We start from the raw sequence: 25,135 nt of genomic DNA on the forward strand, positions 1-25,135 counted from the left end.
CAAGTGTAACAACTTTTCTTGCAAAGGATGCAACAAGTGGGCCAATTTAATGGCTCCCCCTCCTTACCTGTGCTCAAACATTATAAAACAAAATGACTACTGCTACTATGAGACTCTTCAAAGCCCAAAATATAAAGGAAGCAGGGAAGGAGATACTATTCCTCAAAACACCCAATCCCCTGAATAAAGTTCAGGGCCAAGGATATTCCCTGGGACAGGAAACTTCCTGAATTAGCAAGATACAAAACTAAGACTCATGTCATTTGCTTGAAGTCAGTGTCCCAGAAGTCGCAGTGAAACCATTATATAGTGGTGAAGTGACTCGTCTAGAATCACATAATTAAAAAGTGTCAAAGGAAATATACATAAAATATTTTTATTACTTCACAGAATTTGGTTTCCCTCCCTCCTGGGGAAAGAAGGAGATAGAAAGGAGGAAGTCTCCATTTCCCCCAAGTCTTATTCTCAGTGGAGGACTGATCTGTGAATTTTCTCTCTCTAAGGGTACTTCCTGCAGTCAAGAGTCCCTGGCCTCTCATACGAAGGTCTGGGCGATGGCAAGCACTTTGGAATACTCGCCTTCCAGCCGCCGGAGACTCGTTGGAATTGGTACCTTGATGCGAGTACCCACTGGGTTTCCATTGTCCTCAATGAGGACTACATTGTTGGAATCAAACCTTGGTGTCATTGGGGGGCCAGGCATTCGGTGCCCCACAATGAGGGCCTTTTTCTTCTGCCCCTTGATGGCCAGCAGTATCCGGTCTCCCACCTTGCCCACTCCAGTCTTATTATAGACATGGATGCATCGAGGTGGGCGATGGTATGCAGTGTTGCCTAAGGCACTGTTGTCCACCACACGAACTCTGGTCATCTTCTGTATTGCTCCAAGAGCCTCCGTGGTGCTGGAAAGAGAAGAAAACAATCTAAAATTAGATTCTTCCAAGAAGCATCTCTTGGAAGCTTTACATTCACTATCAATTGATCTGGGAGGCTCCAAGAGGAAGACTACATATTAGTGACAAATTCTCTAGGTCACAATTCAACCCTGATTTTCCCTGTGAAAACTAAGAGATTCAATCTAGAACAGGAAGGTATATACTACTTTGTCCACGCTCACAGTTATTTCAGATCTCCTGAGTGGAAATTTCTATCACCAAAATCTTAATAAATCAATCCTAGGAAATTGATCAAGGTCACTATATAAGTAATCAACTGACACAATTGTACAATCACAAGCTAAAAAACATTAAAGGAAGGATTTGTACCTGTCTTCCTGATTCCATGATCAAAACCCTATTCACTGTATCATGCTGCCTCTAGTTGCTTGGTCTAAGGGAGAGAAGGAAGAGGGATTGACCTATGACATCAGTGAAAACTATCTGTAATGATATAGATGCTCCTGCTACCAAGGAAGATCTGCACTTTCCCTGGAACTTAGTCTTAACAGATGGACTGGGGCACTGAGAGGGATAACTGTCCAAAATGTGTCAGAAGTGGGATTTGAACCCAAATCTTCCTGACTCAGATGCCCATTCTCTCTCCACTAAGCCAATTTGTTTCTCTTACATGTCAATACCAAAGTCACTTTAGTGCAAAAATCTGAAGTCTTCTATCAGTGTTCAAAATCCCAACTTGTCAGATATGATAAAATATTCTTCAACTAAGAAACTGGACAATGCCTTTAGATTCATTTTAAAGGGAATCAGACTTGTCTAGTGTAAAGTATCTTCATTCCAGTCCTATCTCAATCTTTCTTTTCTAAGATAAAATTTTAAAGAACCAATAATAATAATAATATTACAGCAAAGTCATAATTCCTGAAAACTATTCTAACCAAATTACTCAAATCTGTTACTTTAGAGAAAACTCGAAAACTACTTCTTTCAAATGGCAAACCTTAGAGGGATCCCTCTAACTAGTCATTTATCATGTCTTGGCTACAAAGTAGCTATAGATTTGGAATAAGAATCCTTGATCATGAACCTTGAGCTCCTAAAACTTACCTATGTGACTGAGCAAGTGCCATAATATCTCTGTACTTCAGTTTCTTCACCTGTTGACACTACCTTTAAGATCCTCATTGAGATCATGGACCCCAGCCTGTGAAGAAGTATACCCACAGCTAACTTTGAAATATCAGCAAAATAGATATTCCTAATATAATAAAGAACTTAAACTCTAAATTTACTAACTCAAAAAAAAGTTTGCTAACTCCTCAATTAGAATGCCAATTTCAATGGTATATACACTAAAACTACATTCTTATTACATACCATCTTCTCTGTAGTCCAATTTCATAAGCCCATCTTTCATTCACCTATTAACTATTAAATGAAATGATAGATATACTTTTAAAAAACTGAATCTCTTGCCAGAGGAGAGTATATTCACAAAGTGCTTCACTTTGTTTTCTTCCCAATTTTTACTCTTTTGTACTAATAGTAGTTTATATATAGCTCTTTCAAATTTATAAATTATTTTCCTCAAGGCAACACTATGATGTAGGCAAGAAGGAAAAAAAATATTGGGAGATAGAGCAAAGGAAAAAAAGCATAGGAAAAGTCCCCAGCTGACTATAATACCCACTCACCAACACTTCTGGCTAAGGCAAGGCAGGTATCATGGTAAATAAACAATCGACCTTAAAAGTTTGTTGGAAAAAAAGGCATTTTAGAAACTTAAAAAATTCTAGAAATGTGAGTGATTGAATACAAAAGTTCTACTGTGCACCCTTGATTTCAGCAATAAATGGTTCCAAATAAAATTTCTCCACCACCTCTCCTCCAGGACAATGTCACATACCCAACTGCCATTCACTTACTATCATTATCTATCAAATGAATAATGGATGTAAAGTGCTTTGTAAACCTTGAACTGCTAGACAAATGGCATCATTTTCATCATTACCCTTCCACTAAAATACTCCTTCAATAGTTCCTCATGGAAGAGAGATGACCCTGGATTCTCAAAGGCTGAGTATAAATGCTGGCCAATCCTAATCACTCTGAAAAGCTTCAAGTACAGACCTCACAATATCTGTTGTGTGAGGACTAAGCAAGTCAAATAAATATGATGGTGAGAGATAGCCCCATCTACTCTCTACTACTTAAGAAAATTTACCAAATCACAGAGATGCTATGATTCCCATCTCTGGAGGGAAACCACACACCAATAAAATCAAGATTCTCAATATATCAATATCATCATGACCTAATCAAATTCTTATTCAGGAACTTTTCCTCATTCTTATGCTACCCTCTCCTCCAACCCTACCACCCAGCTCAGCCCAGTATTCACAATCTCATTTTCAGACCTTCAATATCTTTACCTATTATTCTACCCATAAACTCATCTCATTTCTAGACTCCTGCTGATTTCCAAACAGCTAAGTTTCTAAAGTCAAGATTTCTAATAATAAAAAATTTAGCATGCTGAACTTCTTGATTTAAATGAATGTTTAAATGGAACTATCTTTATGTTTTCAGTTGGAAAATTACCAGAAAAATAGTTATATCAAAAATCCTATAAAAAACTCATATTCAAAGTATATATGGAAATGATCCAACTCTAAGATCAAACACTTCCCAAGGGACAAATGGTCAAAGGATTTGAAGCAGTTAAAAAAAATACATCAATTAATCATAATTTAAAAAAATACTTCAAAGCACTAATAAGAAATGCAAAACAAAACATCTAAGGTTTGTCTTACATTCACCAAACTGGCAAAAAAAACCCACAATAGTCAATGTTGAAGGGACTGTGAGAAGACCTTGTTATGCCCATTGTTGGTGTTCTGAATTTGTCCAACTAAGCATAAAAACAATTCTGTATTATTAGAGCAAAATAACTAAACTATCCATATCTTTTTATCCAATGATCCCACTATTAGGCATATACTACATAAAAGGTTAAAGAGACAGAAGGAATGGTTGCATTTATATAAAAATATTCATAGCAGTATTTTTACTGATAAAACTAAACTGGAATTGATTGAGGAAAGACTAAACAAAGTATGGTTCATGAATGTAATGGAATATCACTACTGTAGAAACAGAGAACATGGTAGATAAATATAAAGAAACATAGAAAGACATAAAGTGATACAAACGGAGTTAAGTTGAGCCAAGACAACAATATGTACAATGAAAATGGAAAGAGCAACCACCAACTGAAATTAAATGCTGCTTTTACTTCAAAGATGAGACATGAGAAGACACTTCTGTCACTTTTAAAGGAATGGAAGAATTTGAATATGGGAAACTAATCACAGAGTCAGACTTTTTTTTTGATTTGATGGTTAGTTTGCTTTTCTTCTTTTTATAAAGGTGCCTTATAAAGGGATCTGGTAGAGAAAGATTAGAGGAAATTAGCACTTTTTAAGAATAAAATATTAAATGTAAAATTTTCAATAAAAAAACCACTATCAACAAACATAAAAAAATACTCAAAACTGCTATTAAGAGAAATTTAAATTTTTTCATACCCATCAAACAGACACATGGGAAAAAAAAAAAGGGAACACTGGAGGGGTGAGGAAAGGCAAATTCATTCAAACTGTTGGTGGAGCTTTCAATTCATCCTACTAATCTTTTAATGCAATATTTTAACACAATATCTAGGGATAGGGCCGAGAAGGTAAAGAAGCACTCACCTAAAGCTCTCCCAAGATTCCCCTCCAAATAACTTAAAATCAAATTAAACTCTGGAGTGGAAAAGCCAACAAAAGATTAGAGTAAGACATTCTTCTGGCCCAAGATAACATAGGTGTTATTACTTAAGATAGGTGATACAGTAGATTTGAGTATCAGGCCTAGAATAAGAAGATTCATCTTCCTTAGTTTAAATATGGCCTCAGACAATTACTATCTGTGTAACCCTGGGCAAGACATTTAACCTTGTTTGCCTCAGATGAAGTTCTAGGTAGTTAGATGGGGTTAGAAGAGAAACATCAGAAACACTGATAGAATTATAATACTTCCTAGGGCAAGCATTGAAGGTCTCCCTGGAATCTTCACAGCTTTCAGTGAACCTTTTGTTCCTAAGTAGGTCTTCTGTTCAAATTGACAGCTATTACAATCCCTTCCAGGTGGGGGACTCTAAAAAACTTTTTACTTATCCTTTAGTTATCCAATCAGAAAGCCAAGCTATGTCAACCCCATCCCCACCCCCCACCCCCAGGTTATATTTCCCCCTAGAAAAGATCCACTCAAGGTTTAGACTGACTGCTTTGCAAGACTAAGCCAGCTATGAGGTATTCTCTTCCACATTATAGCATCTTCCCTTTAATAGTTTCTTCCTTCTCCTTAATTGTGAGCCAGCCATGGGGTACTTCCTTCTCATGGCATCTTTCTCCTTATGGCTAAATCTCTTTTAGGGTAAACCCACCGATCAATGGTTAATCAATCTTTCTTTTTCCCTTCTGAGATATAGTTTGCTAAGCTTTTTTGCATATTTCTACTTCTGGCATTTTCTCTTTAATAATTTCTTCCTCTTGATTCTGAGTTCCACTAGGGAACTTGTCTTCCCCCTTGTCAATTGTTAAAAACTTGTTAATTTGTGTGCTAGTCATGTAATAAAATAGCAAAACCTTAATAACCAGTGACAAATTGATGAGGGAAAGATTCTTTTCTTTGTGACTCCCAACCCCCCTTCCCTTCTCCCCTCCCATCCCCCAGTTAATGTAATTAACTCACAAATCCTGGTCCCTTTGAATTCATAAAAGGGATGCGCTGGGACCCCCTCTTTGCAGAGGTCCCAAACATGCTAGCCATGTCAGGACTTTCTGTCCACTGGACCTCTGTCTGGTGTCCTTCTTATCTCTGCCTTCACCTATACTTTAACCTTGCTTCCAAATCCAATAATAAACCTCTTTTATTAATCTAGCTTTTTGGGCCGATAAATGCTTTTATTTGGGACTCATGCGGCTACTAGACCTCATTCCCTGCCATATCCTTGCGCCGAATCCAATGGGGTTGCAGGGGACCTTTGCTTGACTTCCTGTATCACAAATATGCCACTAGACCTCAACTAAACTCTAATTTCATTTAGGTCCCCCATATCTAGACCTCATCAAACTACCTATGACATAATTTCTTTGTCATGAATTGAATTGCTATTATATTTTTTATATAATCTTTTACAATCTATTGCTCTCATGAATCTATTTCGTATTATCACTCCTGGTGCCTATTTTATCTCTAATCAGTTTCCTCCATTAGTGATTCATTGAGGAGACTGTATCCCTCAAAAAAGCAAAAGGAGTGAATTACTATTATATTAATAACCAATTATTAATTTGGGATCCAGGTTTTCTTTATTTCCTCATTTGTGGCCCAACTCCTCTAAAAGGTCAGATTCTAAAGGACATAGCTGATTGAGATTACCATTAACCTTAGGGGAATATGCTCTTAGACCTTGGGTTGGACCCCACCCAACTAAAAAACCTTACTTCAGTTTAGAATTCAGTGGATTTCTTTGACAAAGAGACCTAATGCAGTTTCAATTGCTCAATGATGGACAGAAGTAGCTACACCCAAAGAAAGAACACTGGAAATGAATGTAAACTATTTGTATTTTTGTTTTTCTTCCCGGGTTATTTTTACCTTCTGAATCCAATTCTCCCTGTGCAACAAGAGAACTGTTCGGTTCTGCACACATATATTGTATCTAGAATTTACTGCAACATATTTAACATATATAGGACTGCTTGCCATCTAGGGGAGGGGATGGAGGGAGGGGAAAAATCGGAACAGAAGTGAGTGCAAGGGATAATGTTGTAAAAAATTACCCTGGCATGGGTTCTGTCAATAAAAAGTTATTATAAAATAAATAAATTAAAAAAAAAAAAAAAGAATTCAATGTAGACAAGTTTCTGTCCAAAGAAAACCTGTCCTAGTACCCCTTCATTACAGTTTAGAGTAACCCAGATCCTGAAGGAGAAAAAATAACCAGAGTGGTCTGGATGGATATAAATTTCCCTGTACAGATTTCTGCAGGCAGCTGAGCATTGGGATTAAGCCATATTCTCAGCAGGAGAACCTGAAGACTTCAAGCCCATCTCCTCATTAAATTGCCAATAAGGATTGATTTTCATTTGTCGGGCATTCCCTTTTGCAAAGGTACTTAATATATTCAGTGTCTCCATTGGTTGTCTTTGGTTGATAAGAAAAACTAGTAGGCATCAACTTATTTATTAGACTAAATAATAAATTGATTATTAATTACCCAGAAAATTTGTCTCTCAGAGTTGTTTTCATTTGTCACAATACCCACTTCTGTTAAATGGTGGAGAAAACCATTTTCATTCACAGTTCAAGGGTAGAAAGGAGAGAGAATGGAAACCCAGAAGAGCAATATCACTTCCAGCCCAAAGGGATTTAGGACCCTGAGGAATAGTAGTAATTACAATCCCAAGGGGTCCCTTACTGGTTAAAGACCATAGTGCAGATCAAGAAAACAGTGACCATAACTCTCCCCAGATCAGCCCCAAACCCCAAAACTAACTCTGAAAACAGCAGTGTGAAAAAGCCTGAATGTTGAGACAGACACCCCACACTACCAACACCACCCTAGCCCCCTGTGGCCAAAGTCCAAATTTAATATAAAGTTTCAAATGAAGAAAGACAGAGGGGGAAAAAGGGCAAACAACAGCAAACACCATAAAACCCTAACTACTAAGCTACTGTATGGCAGGGAAGATCAAGATGTAAAATCAGAAGTAGACTTTGAAGCCAGAAGTGCTACAAAGCCTCAAAGTAAAATGTGAACATAAATAAGCCCAACAAGAAGTTCTGGAAGAGCTAAAAAATTTATTTTCAAAATCAATAAAAGTAGAAAAGGAAAAATTAGATAAAGAAATGAAAATAAAGGCAGAAAATAATGAAAAGACAACATCTTTGTAAAAGAAGCACACACACACACACACAAAATGCTGGGGGAGGAAAACCAGAATTGGCCAAATGGAAAAAATGTTTAAAACACACACACACACACACACACACACACACACACACACACACACACAAAATGATGCCTTAAAATTTAGATTTGGGTGAGTGGGAAACTAATGATTCCATGAGACATCAAGAAACAAAATCAAAAGAATGAAAAAAATAAAAGGAAATGTAAAATATTTTATGGGGGAAAAAACTGAGTTGGAAAATAGATACAGCAGAGATAATTTTAAAATCACTGGGTTACTACTAAAAAGCCATGATCAAAAAAAGAGCTTAGACATTATGTTTCAAGAAAATTATGAGGAAAAATCTCTCTGATAATATAAAACCACAGGTCAAAATAGAAATTGAAAGAATCCATCAATAAGCACCTGAAAGAGATCCCAAAATGAAAATTTTCAGAAATATTGTAGAGAGCCAGGAGGAAATAAGTTTTTAAACAGTTCCACATCTTCCTGACCCCGATGCCCATCTCTCCCCACTAAGCCAATTTGTTTCTCTTACGTGTCAATACCAAAGTCACTTTAGTGCAAAAATCTTAAGTCCTCTATCAGTGATCAAAATCCCAAAATCCCATTCCTCTATGGTTTTAGGTTTTACTTGAAACTAACTCTCTGTTAGGGCTATTTCAGGCTTTTGGTTCACCATCCTTTCCAATAAACAATTGTAGAGACAGATCTGTTAAAAAAAAAAAAAAAACTTGATAGAGATTGCCTGTGACTGGAACAAAAGCATTCACTACTATACATAAATCAAAGACATACTTGGTGAACTTAGGAAAGGAAAAGGCATACTACAATACAATGAATCAAAGACTTTCTTGGTAAATTTAGGACAGTAATGAATCAAAGACATACTTGAGGTAAATACATTAGTATGATTACTTCTGCTCTGTAGTGGTAAATATCACAACTATTTGCAATTCTATTGTTGTTGGCTAACACCACAACTGTGCTATTTGCAATTCTGTGGACAAGCTTTGATAGTTAAGGTGGATACAGGACTGTCAAAGTATGATTGTATATTGACTCTGAAAAGCAAAGGACGCTAGTGACAACACTCAGATTAATAAAATAAAGATTGCATGGCATATCTTCTATCTGGTTCTCAGTTATTCATTCACACCCAGATCAAATAGAAAATACTTTAAAAAGCAAGTAAGAAATGAAATATTGTGAAACTACAGTCAAGAATACTCAAGATGTTGTGAACCCAAGAAGTTGTTTCTCAGTGTAATAAACCCAATTTTTTGTCAAAACCTCGCCCGCAGATTGGCACTGTGAATTCTTTTACAAAAACCTGCGATACCGGCCAGGATTCTCCATTGCTGTAAAGGTATCTCTCACCTCCCATTTCTCATATCTCAACAAAATCATAAGGCACTCCATAAAATTAAACTGTGTTCCTTTCTACATATGATGATGCATTGTATCTTCCAATAATTTTATCATTATTAAGGAAATTAAAAGGATTCAACGAGTGTAGAAGTAAATCAATTATGTTGGGGTGATGCTTAAAAAAAATGAATAGATCAGAAAGAGGGATGGCCTGGGAAAAAGGGATAAGAAAGAAGTAGAATGAAGAAACTAGGGATGGAGGGGTGGAGACATGCACTCTGGGCAATGCAGAGGGCAACATTTGAGCCCTCCTCACATCTAAATTGGTTCAAAGAGGGAAGATATATAGAGATATATACATACACTCAACTGGTAATGGATAGATATCTTACCCAACAAGAATTATATCTAATTAAGGGGACAAGAGACAAGAACTAGGGAGAGGGAGAAGAGAAGGGAGATGACAAAAGAGAAGGCAGATAAAAGAAGGCAGTGATCAGATGCAAAACATTCTTTAGAGGGGCAGGATAAAAAGAGAGAGCAGGATAAACTGAAGAATAAGGGATGGAGGAAAATTCATTTAGTAATCACATTGGTGAATGTGAATGGGATAAGCTCACCTATAAAACAACAATAGATGGAAGAATGGTTTAGATACCAAAATCCAACCATATGCTGTTAACAAGCAACACACCTGAAACAGACACACACACACACACACAGTTAAAATAAGAGGCTGAAGCAGAATCTACTTTAGCCTTAGCTGAAGTCAAAAAAAGGGAGAGATAGTATTCATGTTCTCAAACAAAGCAAAAGTAAACACTTTCAGTTGTTTTTCAGTCATGTCTAACTCTTCATAACCTTGTATGGGGTTTTCTTGACAAAGATACTTAAGTGATTTGTCATTTCCTTCTCCAACTCATTCATTGTACAATAAGGAAACAGCAAATAGACTTGTGATATGAACTCAGAAAAATGACACCATGCCCAACACTCCATTCACTGTGACATCAAGCTGTCCCCAAAGCAAAAATAAATCCAATTAAAACGGATAAGTAAGGAACTACATCTTGCTAAAAGAAATTGGAGACAAAAAAGCAACATGCATATTATTAACACATGCACTAAATAGCCAGCATCCAAATGCTCAAAGGAGAATTCTTAAAGTTAAATGAATTACAGGAAGAAATAAAGAGTAAAACCATATTAGTGGACAACCTCAACTTGTCCCTTTCAGAACTAGATAATTCTAACCAAAAAAAGACAAGAAAGAAGTTAAGGAAATGAATAAACTTTTAGAAAAATCAGATAAGCAAGACCTCTAGAGAAAACTAAATGAAAACAGAAATGAATACATCTGTTTCCCAGCAGGCTACAGAACATACACAAAAACTTACCATATATTAACTAAATGTAGAAAAGAAGAAATATTAAATGCACCCTTTTCATACAATAATACAATACAAATTACATTTAATAAAGAGTCTTGGAACTCAGATTAAAAACCAAATGGAAATTACATAATCTGATCCTAAAGGATGAATGGATCACAAATCAGAGAAACAATCAATTATTTCATTAAAGAGAATGATAATGAGACAATATTCCAAAATTTATGGGATCCAACCAAAGCAATTAGAAGAAAATTATATCTCTAAGAGAAAGAAAAAATATCAGTGAATAGGGCAAGCAAGTGAAAATTAAAAAAAAAAAAAAAAAGACAACCTAGAAAAAGAACAAATTAAAAATCCTAATTAAATACAAAACAGAAATACTGAAAATCAAAGGAGATTAATAAAAATTAAAAGTAAAAAAAAAAAAACACTGAAACAATAAATAAAACTGGAACCTGGTTTTATTTTTTAAAAAGAACCAACTATGAAACACACTAACCACTAATTAATTTGATTAAAAAGAAAAAAAGAAAAGAAAACATTACTAATATCAAATGAAAGGGGAAGAAGCCTAGCAGTTCTAGATTTCAAATTTATTACAGAGCAGTAATCATCAAACAATCTGGGTACTAAGAAAGTTGTGAATCAGTAGAACAGACTCAGAATGTCCAAACTGAGATGATGTGTCATTTGCAAGAAATGACAAGAAAGCCAGTGTCACTGAATTGCAGGGTACACAGAAGGTACACTTACTTATTTAGTAAGGTATAAGAAGTCTGGAAAAGCAGGAAGGGGCTAGGTTATGAAGAGCCTCAAATGCTAAAAAGGATTGATATTTGTGATCCTAAAGGAAAAAGGAAGCCACTGAAGTTTACTGAATAGGAAGGTGACATGGTCAATCCTATGCTTACCAAAGCAGCTATCAACCTGATAGCTAAATAAGTGCCCATTCACTGGGAAATAGCTGTATAAATTGTGGTTTTAAAACGTAATAGAACAATACCATGTAGTACTATTATAGAAAGGTTCATTAAAAGAAGACAAATATGAACAATTCAGGGGAACTCGGAAAGACTATTAAGAACTAAGTATACACAGTGCAAGGAAAACAGAACCAAGAGAACAACATATAAACAACCACAATAATGTAAAGAAAAACAAAGGAGTTCGAATTCAGTTTAATGTAATGACCAAGCTTGATTTCAGAGGGCGGATAAAATAATTTTCCTCTTTTCAATAGAGAAGTAATAACCAAATCAATCAACAAATACTCATTAAATACTCATTATGTGTCAGGTACTCTGCTAGGGCTAGAAATACAAATATAAAGAATGAAAATAATCCCTATTCACAATGAGTTTATAGTCTAATGAAAAAGAATGTTAATTATAAAAATGCAATATAAATACAAATCAATACAGACAAATATGTATAAAGAAGTTAAATACAAGGCAGTCTGGGAGAGAAGGTACTAAAATTTGAGGGATCAGAAAAGGAAAATGGATATAGAATATTGCAGATGTCAGACAATGGATGTCAGCTTGACCCTAACTGTTTCTCTATTAGAAGGTAGAGGTCTTTAGCAGAAGCAAATTATTAAGAAATTACTGTGATGGGAAAAAATAAAGTACCAATTAAAAAAAAGTTAACAGAGATTATAAAAGATGGGAAGTCAATAGTGGAAGAGTTATAAGAAGAGAGAGACACTACAGCATTACTGGGGGGGGGGGGGGGGGGGGGGGGGGCAGGCGGTGAAAAGGCCCAACCATACTGTATTTCAATTTGGAATTATGCACAAGTAATTAAAATATCCATACCCTTACACCTAGCAAATCCTCTTTATTAGTTAAGTTGTCTTCAACAGAACCACTTCCTACCAGGCATTTCTTCCTCCCCATCTTCCTTCAGAAGGTTAAGCTAATGAATGGCCAGGAAAATAAAGTGTAGCCCTGTCTATCTGGATTAATCAAGTCTTGAAAAAAATTAGCCCGATCCCTGTTGTTGGGGGATAAGGGAACCCTACTGGACTGTAGTTCTACTACATACATATCTCAATGAAATCAAAGAAACAGATTATTTGGGTATGTGTCTGCTCTTCAATTGAAGAATGGCTGAAAAACTGTGGTACACAAATGCAATGGAATAATACTGCACAAAAAGTTTGTAGCAGCATTCTTTGTGATGGCAAAGAATTGAAAAATGAGTAAATCCCCCATCAAATGAGGAATGACTGAATAAGTTATGGTATATGAAAGTAATGGAATATTGTTCTGTAAAAAAATGATGAACAGGCTGATTTTAGAAAAGGCCTGAAAAAATTGATATGAACCGATGCTGAGTGAAACAAGTAGAATCAGGAAAACACTATACACAGCAACAGCAAGATTATGCAATGATCAACTATTACAAATTTGATTCTTCTCAGAGGTTCAGAGGCAATCCCAACAAACAGGATGGAAATCGCCACCCACATTCAGAGAATGTGGGGAAAAGGAGCAATTTCCCTTTTGTTCTGATTTTTCTCTCCCAACATGATTCATAAGGAAACGTGCAAAAAAAATGAATGTACATGTACAACTCCCCCTTGTTTTTTTACATGTAACTGGGAAAAATAATTTTAAAAAGAACATTATTGCACAACTTTAAAAAGTGACATTTAGAGAAAGAGGAAGATTTGTATAAAGTGATGCAAAACAAAATAAGCAAAATCAAGACAACAAACATGACAATAACATGAATGAAAAGATCACTAAAATAAAATTAAACTGAGTAATGGGGGAGGATGATAAAGGCACAGGAAAAGTATTAAAACAAACTTCCTCTTTCATGGCAGAGGTAGAGGAATATTAAGATAGAGTATTATATACAATCAAATAAGTTTCCACAGCAAATATTTTTTGCTTAATTGTTTTTCTATGTCATTCATTAGAGTTAAATTTGTAGAGGGAATACAAAATGATTGTGATGTAAAGGCAAAAACCATCAATAAAATATTTTTCTTAGGTTTTAAAAAGATATTTCACTGATTTAAATATATTGAATAAATTTCTCTTGTATCCTTCTTTTATCACTTCTATAATTAAAAGAGGAAAAAAATCAGCAAAAGGGATCACTATATTGAAAGAAGTCTGACAACATATGCAATATTTTACATGAATAAACTTCCCATGTCTGCAAAGGAGTTGGGGGAGGTGTCTTCTCAAAATCTTTTCTCTGGAACCAGGCAGAAAGAAGGAAATAAGGAAGAAGGGAGGGAGAGATGGAAGAAGGGAGGGAAGGAAAAAGGAAGGGAAGGAGATAAGGAAGAAGGAAGAAATGAAAGAAAAGAAAAATTACCTGAAACAGCGTTGACTTAGTGCTCTGCTGGCAAGGTTTAGAATGCTCCCCCAAGGCCCCATAGAGAAAGCCATAGGGATTCTGGGATGAAATCCTGCAAAAGAAAATATATATTTATAAGACAAAGTTTTTACTAATAGCTCATTTGCACTTTGAAAAAGGGCTAGGCTTCCTAGCTGTGTGACCCTGGGCAAATTACTTAAATCCAATTGCCTCAGCCAAAAAAAAAAGAAAAAGAAAAAGAAAAAAAAAAGAAAAAGGACTGGGGACACATGTTGAAAATGGACAGAGAGGCAGCACTTAAAAGTACAAGCTTTTATCTACTTAATTGGCACAACATACAGTACCTAAAGAAGTTCTGGATTAAAAGTTGTTTCCCACGTTCCAACAATTACCCTACCAACCAGATTTCCCAGAACTTATATTCTAGTTGTAGGGTTGGAGAGACAGGAATATTCTTTTATTTTGTTTGCCAACGGCTAAGCAGCTACCAAAGCTCAAAGGAATCTAGCAGGAAACAAGTTCCTGGGTTATTTTCAGTTATACACTATTTATAGATAAAAAGCTAGTAGATATACCTAGTTAGAGAATATCTCCCAGTTTCTCCATAGAAAGGGATTTTGTAAATACTCTGAGCTCTGAACAGAAGTGTATGTCTTTCTTAGAACTGGACTCTGTGATCAAAAAAAGGGGAAAATACTCATGTGCAAAAATGTTTGTAGCTGCCCTTTCTGTAGTGGCAAGGAATTAGAAACTGAATGGATGCCCATCAATTGGAGAATGGCTGGATAAATTATGGTATATGAATGTGATGGAATATTATTGTTCTATAAGAATCAATTATCAAGATGATTTCAGAAAGCCCTGGAAAGACTTAAATGAATTGATGTTAAGCGAAATGAATAAAACCAAGAGAATATTGAACACAGAAACAAAAAGATATGATGATTAATTCTGATGGACTTGGTTCTTTTCAGAATTGAAGTGATTCAGGACAATTCCAATACACTTGGAATGGAAAGAGCCATCTGCATCAAGAAAGAGGACTGTGGGGCCTAAAAATGGATCACAACATAGTATTTTTACCTTTTTTTTTTCTTTTTTCATATGATTTTCCTTGTGCAGCATAGTAAATGTGGGAAAATGTTTAGAAGAACTGCATGTGTTTACCCTAGCTAAGGGAAGGAGGTGGAAGGAAAGGAGAGAAAAAATTTTGGAACACAAGTTTTTGCAAGGTGAATATGGAAAACTATCCTTATATGTATTTTGAAAATAATAAGCTATTATTAAAAATAAATAAATAAATTTGAAATATTTGGGGGGAAAAAACTGGATTCTGCTAGAAGAATTATCCAGCAATGGTTAAATAATGGCACCAAATAGTATGACTAAACTGGTTACTGTCACTTTTACCCCTAAATGTTTAAGAGGTAGGAATTCTAAGTAGCAGAGGAATGTATAACAGGGACTACTTCAAGGCAGTTATAGTTTTCCTCAACTAAACCCCAAAGTTAATTCCCCAAAGGACATTTTTTAACACCTAATTCCCCAAATCACCAGTTTAATACTAATCAGGAACCCTAAAATAGGCAGCTAGACTATCAGAAGGAGACATAATTAGGGTTTAAAAAAAAACTTTATAAGAAATTAAAGAAAACAAAAGGCACAAAGTAAACTTATAAGGTCATTTTTCACTTAGATCCCTCAGAAACTTGAAAAAGCCAGTCTATTCAATTTTTGAACCTGGTCAAGAAAAAGGAACAGAGCTCCTTTTCCCCAATGCTCCCACTCATTTCGTAAGAATATGCCAGCAAAAATCTAGGGGTGAGCACATCTCAGTCTGAGTCCTTATTCTGTCATCTGTACGACATGTGACCTTGGGCAAATCATTTAATTTTTCTAAACATCATTTTCCTCATCCAATGAAGATAATATTTACTCTACTTAGCAGGGCACAAGTTTGTTCTTTAAGACAAAAAGATAGTTCATGTGAAAGTACTTTTAAAACTTTGAAGAGCTAATCAAAAATAAGCTATTGTAATTATTTACTTTTTTTCAGAAAAGAAAAAAATAAGAATTTCAAAAATAAACTTACAAGATAAAGTAAAGGAATATATATTCTATAATCACTGGCTTCCTCATAAGATGTCCTCTGAAGAAGAAAAATCAAAGCAATTCTTTGTATCATAGGATAGTCCTAGGAAAACTAGGTGCCAAGAAGCTAATTTTGTTAGCAAAGTCACTGACTAAATAGTAAATACTGGAGACTTAAGATGAACTCTCAAATATGAGCATAATCTGACAAGACCAAACACATTATTGGCATATATTGACTAAGTATGTGCCTTGTACAACATTGGCTAAATAACTTGAAAGAATATTCAGAAAGACAGATTAAAAAAAAAAAAAAGCAAACTATGTAGCAGTTCTTTTTGTAGTGGCAAGGAACTGAAATTTTTTTTTCTTTGTTAAAGCTTTTTATTTTTAAAAACATATGTGTGAACAATTCTTCAACATTAGCCCTTGCAAAACCTTGTGTAAGGAACTAGAAATTGAGTGGATGCTCGATCATCACTTGAGAAATGGCTGAATAAGTTTTGGTATATGAATGTAATGGAATATTATTGTTCTATAAGAAATGATGAGCAGCCTGATTTCAGAAAAGTCTGGAAAGACCTACTTGAATTGATGCTGAGTAAAGTGATCAGAACCAGGAGAACAAATTTCAAAATTATTGTGATGATCAACTATGATGGACTTGGCTCTTCTCAACAATGCAGTGATTCAAGGCAATTCCAATAGACTTGGGATGGAAAAAGTCAATCACATACAGAGAGAGAACTGGAGACAATGTAAGTCAAAGCATAGTATTTTCACCTTTTTGTTTGTTTGTTTCTTTCTTGTGGGTTTTTTTTCCCTTTTGGTCTGCTTTTTCTTGTATCACATGACAAATATATAAATGTGTTTAAAAGTTCTTCACATATTTAACCTATATCAGTTTGATTGCTATCCTGGGGAAGGGGAGAGGTAAAGAAGAGAAAGAAAAATTTGGAACATAAAATCTTATGAAAATAAAAGTTGAAAACTACATTTTTACATGTCTTTGAAAATAAAATACTATTTAAAAAGATCACCCATATAAGTTTTAACTATAAAAAACAAACGAGAAAAACAAAGATCTCATATATACAAAAATATTTATAGAATTTTTTGTGGTAGCTAAGAATTTGAAACAAAGTAACTGCCTAATGACTAAAGTAGTTAAACTAACAGTAGCACATTAATGTAATGGACTATTATTGTGCCACAAGAAATAATTAATATGAATAATACCAAGAAACATGGAAAATCAAAATGAAATAAGCCACACCAAGAAAAAATATGTTCAATGATTACAATATATATGGAAAGAATAACAGCAACAAAATAATTGAAACTGTGCTGCAAAACTTCAATAATCAAGCTTGGCCACAAAGAGGAGATAAGACATTTCCCCCACTTGAGAAGCAGGAGACCAGAAGTGTAAAATTATGCATATAGTATCAGACTTTATAAATGTTGGATAGTTTTTTAAAGAACTTTTCCTCCCATTTCTTCTTTTTCTGTCATTCATTATGAGGGCTGACTTTCTGGGTATGGATGAGAGAAGAAAGTGGAAATGGAGACCAAAAAAATTTTTTTAATCAATTTAAAAATGTAAATTGTTTTTACAGGACAGTAAAGGACTTGTGTTTGGTCCCACAGGTTACCAAAAACCTTTAGAACAAAATAAAAATGGGCAAAACAAAATGGCTTTTTCAAAGCTCATGTTCTATACAAACTGATTTGATGATCCCTGGTCCTGTACCCTTAAGAGGCAATCTTGACCAAGCTGCCTCACAGCACTCAATATAGCAATCCTAATCACATGCAGCAAGAGTATCTCTTCTTTCTTCCTCACCTAGGTCACAGTTTAGGGCTGGAATGAAAGGAAATCCCCACAAGTGTCCAACAAAGGCACAGCTACCAGCCTGCTTTACCACCAAAAAACTGCACCACTGACAAATTTAAAGGATTCAGGTGATTAAACATCCATGTTTCCACTGCTACAGTACTTACACATAACCTCTTTCTTCCCTTAAGTTCAAAGCACTAAAGATAAGTTTTTACTAATATGAGTGGAAAAAAAAAAAAAATCACAGCTTACCTCCTCAAGAATACCTACCAGAGTATTCAATAAATATTTACTGAGTACTAAATCTCCTCCCCTCCCCAATTCCTAACCCAATTCTCTCATATTCTTTAGGGAAACAGCTTATACAGAACAACAACAAAAAAAAGTCACCTAGTCAATGTCCTTGCTTTACAGATAGCAAACTGAAGCCAAAGAAGTTAAAAGATCACACAGAGAAGTCCTTTGGGAGAACCAGGATTTCAATCCAGCCACTGGACTCCAAATCCATACCTCTTACCACTCAATTTTTTCCCAGAGAAACACTCGAAACAGTCTAAGAACAAGCAGAAATCTTCATTCCAAACGCAGTGGTAGGAAAATCAAGTGCCACATAAAAACTCTAGAATTTGAATATCTGACAAAGAATTGGCCACTTTTATAAAAGATTGCCATATCTCTTAGATTCATTCTCAGAACTATTAGAGCTGTTTAAAATTCAAATATGAATGTTATTCCAACTGTTAAATCATTCATGTTGCAGAAGCCAGTTTTCATTCTGAAAGCAGACATGCATTTTACTCATCCCAATGTTTGCACTGTCAGTTAAAATGTAATCTAAAGAGGGAGATCTAGGGAGAATGATCATCCAAAACAACTTTCTTTAAATGTTTATTGTCCAAATTCAATAATTCAAAGGGTGAGTTCTGTGGAAAGAAGAACTTGAAGCTGCTTTAAACGAAGAAGCATAATTGAAACAAATTATACAAAGTTTCCTCTTAAAAACAAAACAAAACAAACCACAATGTCTTGAAACCTGGTCTGCAATAAAATAGAAAATATTAATTACTTAGGAAAAAAAAGAGAAAGAGACATGGTCTGATACAGATTCAGTATAACTATTAGCACAACTTTTGAAATAATCTCTCAGTTGACTTGTAAAAAAAAAAAGCAGACCCTCATGAAAACTTAAGAGGAAGTACAGAAAGCAGCTACTTAATTTCTCCTAAGAAATATTTAAGGTTAATACATCACCATCCACATTCTTCTCTCTAGAGCATTGCAACATTCTCCACCAATTCAATGCTTCAAATGAATACTCAAGATATTTACATTTAATCCAAGAATTACAAATGGGCTCTTGGGACTCCCAGAAACTGGATTTAGATCAAAGGAGGACATGATTGAACCCACTATTTTAGACCTTTGCAGAAACAAAACTGGGCCTTAAGCTTCTTATCTATAGTCATTTGCTACAATCCCACTTTCCTACTTGTTCCTCAAACTTCTCTTCTCAACCTATTTCACATCTATCCAGCTCAAGCCTCTCCTAACACCTCTCATACTACCTTTTCTTCTACTTCAACATTTCCATAAAATTTAGTTTTTAAATATTAAAGTATTACTAATATGTCACCTATTATTAATTCCTTATATCTTTACTCACAATTAACAAGATGTTAACATAATCATCTATAATTAAAAGCAGGCTTTTAAATGAGTCTGTTGTATATATTGGAAGGAGTGGGAATGCTAGCAAATAACGCCCACCAAATTGTGAATGCATCCAACATTCTGGGGAGCAATGTGGAACTATGCTCAAAAAGTTATCAAACTGTGCATATCCTTTGATCCAGCAATGTAACTACTGGGCTTATACCCCAAAGAGATTTTAAAGGGAAAGGGACCTGTACATGTAAGATTGTTTGTGGCAGCCCTCTTTGTAGTGGCTAGAAGCTGGAAATTGAATGGATGCCCATCAATTGGAGAATGGCTGAATAAATTGTGGTATATGAATATTATGGAATATTATTGTTCGGTAAGAAATGACCAGCAGGATGAATACAGAGAGACTTATATGAACTGATGCTAAGTGAAATGAGAAGGACCAGGAGATCATTATACACTTCAACAACAATACTATATGATGATCAATGGACGTGGCTCTCTTCAACAATGAGATGATCCAAATTAATTCCAATTGTTCAATAATGAAGAGAACCAGCTACACCCAGCAAAAGACCTATGGGAAATGTGGACTACAACATAGCATTTCCACTACTTCTGGTATTGTCCATTTGCATTTTTGTTTTCCTTCTCAGGTTATTTTTACCTTATTTCTAAATCCATTTTTTCTTGTGCAGCAAGATAACTGTACAAATATGTATGCATATATTGTATTTAAGATATACTTTAACATATTTAACATGTATTGGACTACCTGCCATCTAGGGAAGAGGGTGGGAGGGAAGGAGGGGAAAGTTAGAACAGAAAGGTCAGTGCTGAAAAATTACCCATGCATATGTCTTGTTAACATAAAGTTATAATAAAAAATAAAATAAAAATAAAAATGAAATAAAAAAGTAATGCCCACCAGAATCACAAAAACAAAGATTTAAGAGCTGAAAGGAACTAACTACCATCTAAACCAACTTCTTCATTTTATAGATGGGGAAACTGAGGCTAAGAGAAATTAACAAGGCCCAAATTATAAAGATACTTAAAGGTACAAGTCAAATTTTATATTGAAATCCTGACTCTAGATCCACCTATACCATTCAACCTTCTAGGCAAGAAATCACTATTTCAAGCAACAACCACTGAATTTCATTCAAGAAATGTATACTATACTTGAGTTTCATTCAATGAAACAAGATCCATTTCTCCAAGTAAAATACCATACAACTAAAGTATCTTTGCATCCATGTCCATATGTTTATATGGACACATATATCTTGTATATTACAAGCTCTCCTAAAAAAGTATGTGTCATAATATGTGAACTGGAAGAGAAATGTAGGTTTTTTTCCCCCCAAAAGAGATTTCTCCATGAAAAACTGCAATCTTGGGGATTATGAAATTTCTTTAGAATAAAATATTTGAGATATTTGAAAGAGGATGTTTATCTATTGCTACCAAACTATTTATTCCCCCCAAAGCAATTTTTTAAAATGAGAAGCAGGAAGATTTCTATATCAACCTATCTACAATGTCATGAAAATATAATTCTAAGCATAATACAACTACTCAGTATAAACATTAATAACTTTAAAACACAAGAACAAAATAAATACATTTCTATCTCAAAAAAGCATGGCCATTTTCATAACAGAAAGAAGAGCAACTTAAGGGGGTTTTTGCTCGAGTACTTCCTCTAAGTGAGGAAGACTACTTTTTTTGAACTAGCAATTTAAGGGAAACATTCCTGCACTTCTAATTAGGCCTCAAAGGACTAGAAGTTGAGAGAAGAGTAGCCAGAGTATCTAGTTATTCCTGGAGAGATTAGGAAATAGAAGCTTAATATCCTGCTTGCTCAAAGAGCTCAGAATAGATTAAGTGCAAATCTAAAGATTTTTAGAGATGAAGTCTGGTAACTGGCTGCTGAAGAACCATTAAAGAATTGAAAGTATTCAACAAATATTACATAATATTATATTTAACTTTCCCATAAAAATTCCTACAACATATTTTGGAAGGAGAAGAGAGGGGAAGGAACAATGGAAAAAAGGGACAAAGAATGTTCTCTCATGCTTAAAAATATTTTTATTTTTAATTTTAATTTTACATCTCTGGTCCACGTGTTTTATAAGTGATCTATGTAGATAAGCATATAGTAATTCACCTAGTAAGGTTTTAATAAGATGATAATGAGAGGAATAAGATTTACAATACCTATCCTGGTGTGTGTGTGTGTGTGTGTGTGTGTACACACATATATAAAAGAAGTATTATCATGGTGGGCTCGATCCAAGATTGAATACTTTTTCTGAAACCAAATTCAACAATGGTCACTTTTTAAGCATCTACTATGTACTATTAATACACTTGGACTGGTTAATCTAGGTTGTATTCATTCGGGGGTGATTTTATGCTCCGCGGTCACCCCAACCAAAGACTATAACTCAGTGGCTTATACAGTTTGTTCCGGTAGGTTGGATGGTAGCATGTGTTGAGTTATGCGACTTAAGCTCCATAGGGTCTTTTCATCTTAGGTAGGCATTCCTGCCTCTGCACAAGAAGGTCAATTTCACTAAGTGGGAATAAGAGACAGTTAAACCCTTGTTGTGTCATTCATACTAGTCCCCACTTAAGAGACAAGTGATTATGCTACCTTTGCACCGTCAGGATACCGCGGCTGTTAAAGTCACAACTCAACCGACAGGCAGTGCCTCTAATACTGGTTAATGCTAGAGGTGACCTGTGCTGAAATATGACAGTAAGGAAAAATCAGTTTGCCCTCAAGAAGTGCACACTACAAAGGGACAGGAAACAATTACATACATAGAACATAAAGAGAGCAAATTAGAGCCAGTCTCAGTGGGAATGCATTAGCATTAAGAGGAACCCGGATATTCAGGAGACAAAAGACACTTATTTTGCAAACTCTCATTAAATGTATACGTGTGAGAAAGTCACATGACCAACAAAACAGACTAGACATTTTACCTGCTTCCCCTCAACCTCCCTAAAACAGAAAAGTTATATGCCAAATAAAAAGCAAGTTCAGTTATCTCTATAATCGAGTATATCTAGAATCTAAAAGGTTTAAAAATAATCAGAGGAAAAAACACAGGAACTGCCACTTAACCTGAGCTCCTTCAACTTCCCCATAGTAGCCAATTTAAGGACGTAAAAAATGGATTTTCTGTAAAAACCCAATGACCCAATACACAGGCTTGCAGCAAAACCTAATATCATACTCTTGTCTTCCTCTAAACAAAAACAGAAACTCCCAAAGATTCAAAGACCAGGAACATAAGCAGATAAATCTACAGGGAAAACATTAACAATAAAGGAACATGGCCTTCAGATCTAGCTAACAAATTCAGAATCTATGAATACTGAAAAGCAAAGGAAAATAATCCAAAACTTAGTGAAATAGAGAACCCTGTGGAACATGAAGAGGACATGACCCACAACATCCTGTTAAGAAGCAGTACAAAAAAGAAAGAAAGAAAGAAAGAAAGAAAGAAAGAAAGAAAGAAAGAAAGAAAGAAAGAAAGAAAATTTATGACCGACACAACAAAAAAAACCAATCATTTAAAAAATAAATCTGCAATGGCAAACCTCACCAAAGAAACAAAAAAGAGAACAGGTTGTGATTGCAAATACACAGAAGCAAAGATTATATAGAAAAAAAAAGCAAAAAACAATCTAACTAAAAGAAAACATGGTTAATAATCTAGGCTAAACATAACTGATCTCAAAGATTGGCTTAGTAGAAACAACTTAAGGATCAGCATTATATAACCCAGAAGAATATGACAAGGCAAAAAACCTGAATACCATAATAAAAGTAATAAAGAATTACCCAGAACTTCAGAACACAGAAAATTAAATAACTGAAATAATTAATAGATTACCCCCCAGGAAAAAAAAAAAAAAGCCACAAACTCTTAGACATAGAATAGCTAGATTTAATAAACCAAGTAAGAATACAATAAATTCTGTGAGGGATCAGTAAAAAGATCTTTAAATAAAAAGGAATTTGACTATAACATTCCTGGGAGTTTTCATATCGGAATCTTTTTCAGGTGATTAGTGGATTCTTTCAATTACCTTTACTCTCTCGTTCTTGAAAATAATGATAGTTTCTTTGATAATTTCTTGAAAGATGCTGCCCAGCCAGCCTTTTCTTCTGATGATGACTTTCAGGCAGTCCAATATTAAATTATCTCTCCTGGATCTATTTTCCAGGCTGGTTATTTTTCCAATGAGGTTTTTCACATTTTCTTTTTTTTCCTTTATTTTGATTTTGCTTACTTGATTCTTAATGTTTCATGGAGCCAGTAACTCCCACTTGCCCAGCTGTAATTTTGGGGAATTATTTTCTTCAGTTAGCTTTTGTCCCTCCTTTTCCATTTTGCCAATTCCATTTTTTAAGGATTTGTTTTCTTCAGTAAATTTTTGTACATCATTTTCCATTTTTTGGGTGCTTCTTTTACTGAGATACTGACTCTTTTCATGATTCTCTTACATAACTCATTCCCCCCCTCCGCCCCCAATTTTTCTTATATCTTATTTGATTTTTAAAATCTTTTGAGCTCTTCCATGAGTTCTTTTGGGACTTGAGACGAATTTATATTTCTCTTGAGGCTTCACATGCAGGCACTATCATTGTTCTCTTCTAAGGTTGTGTTCTGATCTTCTCTATTGGCATAGTAGCTTTCTATGGTCACAGTTCTTTTTTGTTTTTGTTCATTTTCTATGTGACTTTTAAAATTGAGCTTTGCTCCTGAAATACTGGAGGCATTCCTCCAAGCTTCTTGAGCCAGGGGCCTGGCCACTAGTCACCGGGGTGAACTTGGACATTCACCTGCTATATTAGGGCCTTCAGTGGCAAGAAAAAAGTCAGTAGATGACCTTTGATGTCTAACAAGTGCTAGGTGCTCCGGATCTCTGATTCAGCCACTTTCATGGCTCCTGAAACAAAATGTTCTCATCCACCCATCCTGTTGGGGGAAGTCTTCACATCTTTGAAATAAGACAATCCCCTAATTCACTAGGTTTGAGGCTTATAGATTATCCTCAACCTGGTCTAGATCATCTGCTGAACCAGGGGGAGAGTGCTACACGTACTATATGCTTCTTGAAGCCTCAGATGAAAGTTGGTTGATCAGATGGATACCAAAGGTAAAAAGCAGCCATGAAAAGGGCTTGGCAACCCTCATACCAGAGGTACTTGTCTTCCCTGCACACCCATATATGCCTATGTGATGAATACAGAAAAGCACGGGAAAATCTACATGAACTAATGTAGAACCAAGAAAAGAACACACACAATAACTACAATATAAATGGAAAGAACTACCATATATCATAAAATTAGAAGTTAATGTGGCAAAATTATAAAGATCGAGCAGGACTCAAATTAAGTGACATGAGACAACATCCCCAACTTAACTCTTCAATGGGCAATCAATACATTTCACACATTTCATGTACTTTCACACTTTTTAGCTA

At 35.0% G+C, this 25,135-nt stretch overlaps 1 protein-coding gene across 3 annotated transcripts in view; it reads right to left on the bottom strand.

Annotated features, from left to right (window-relative positions):
- Positions 1-360: 360 nt before the first annotated feature.
- Positions 361-25,135, bottom strand: part of MRPL14 (mitochondrial ribosomal protein L14) — a 35,814-nt gene continuing 11,039 nt past the window's right edge. For all 3 annotated transcript variants that reach the window (XM_051997054.1, XM_051997053.1, XM_051997052.1), the window contains exons 2-3: positions 14,023-14,116; positions 361-902 (exon numbers count right to left, since the gene is read on the bottom strand). In XM_051997054.1, coding sequence (XP_051853014.1) covers positions 536-902; positions 14,023-14,096 — 441 coding nt within the window. In that variant the 5' untranslated portion in view covers positions 14,097-14,116 and the 3' untranslated portion in view covers positions 361-535. The remainder of the gene's footprint in view (positions 903-14,022; positions 14,117-25,135) is intronic.

Source organism: Antechinus flavipes, chromosome 4, assembly GCF_016432865.1.
Source record: "Antechinus flavipes isolate AdamAnt ecotype Samford, QLD, Australia chromosome 4, AdamAnt_v2, whole genome shotgun sequence".
Classification (NCBI taxonomy): Eukaryota; Metazoa; Chordata; class Mammalia; order Dasyuromorphia; family Dasyuridae; genus Antechinus; species Antechinus flavipes.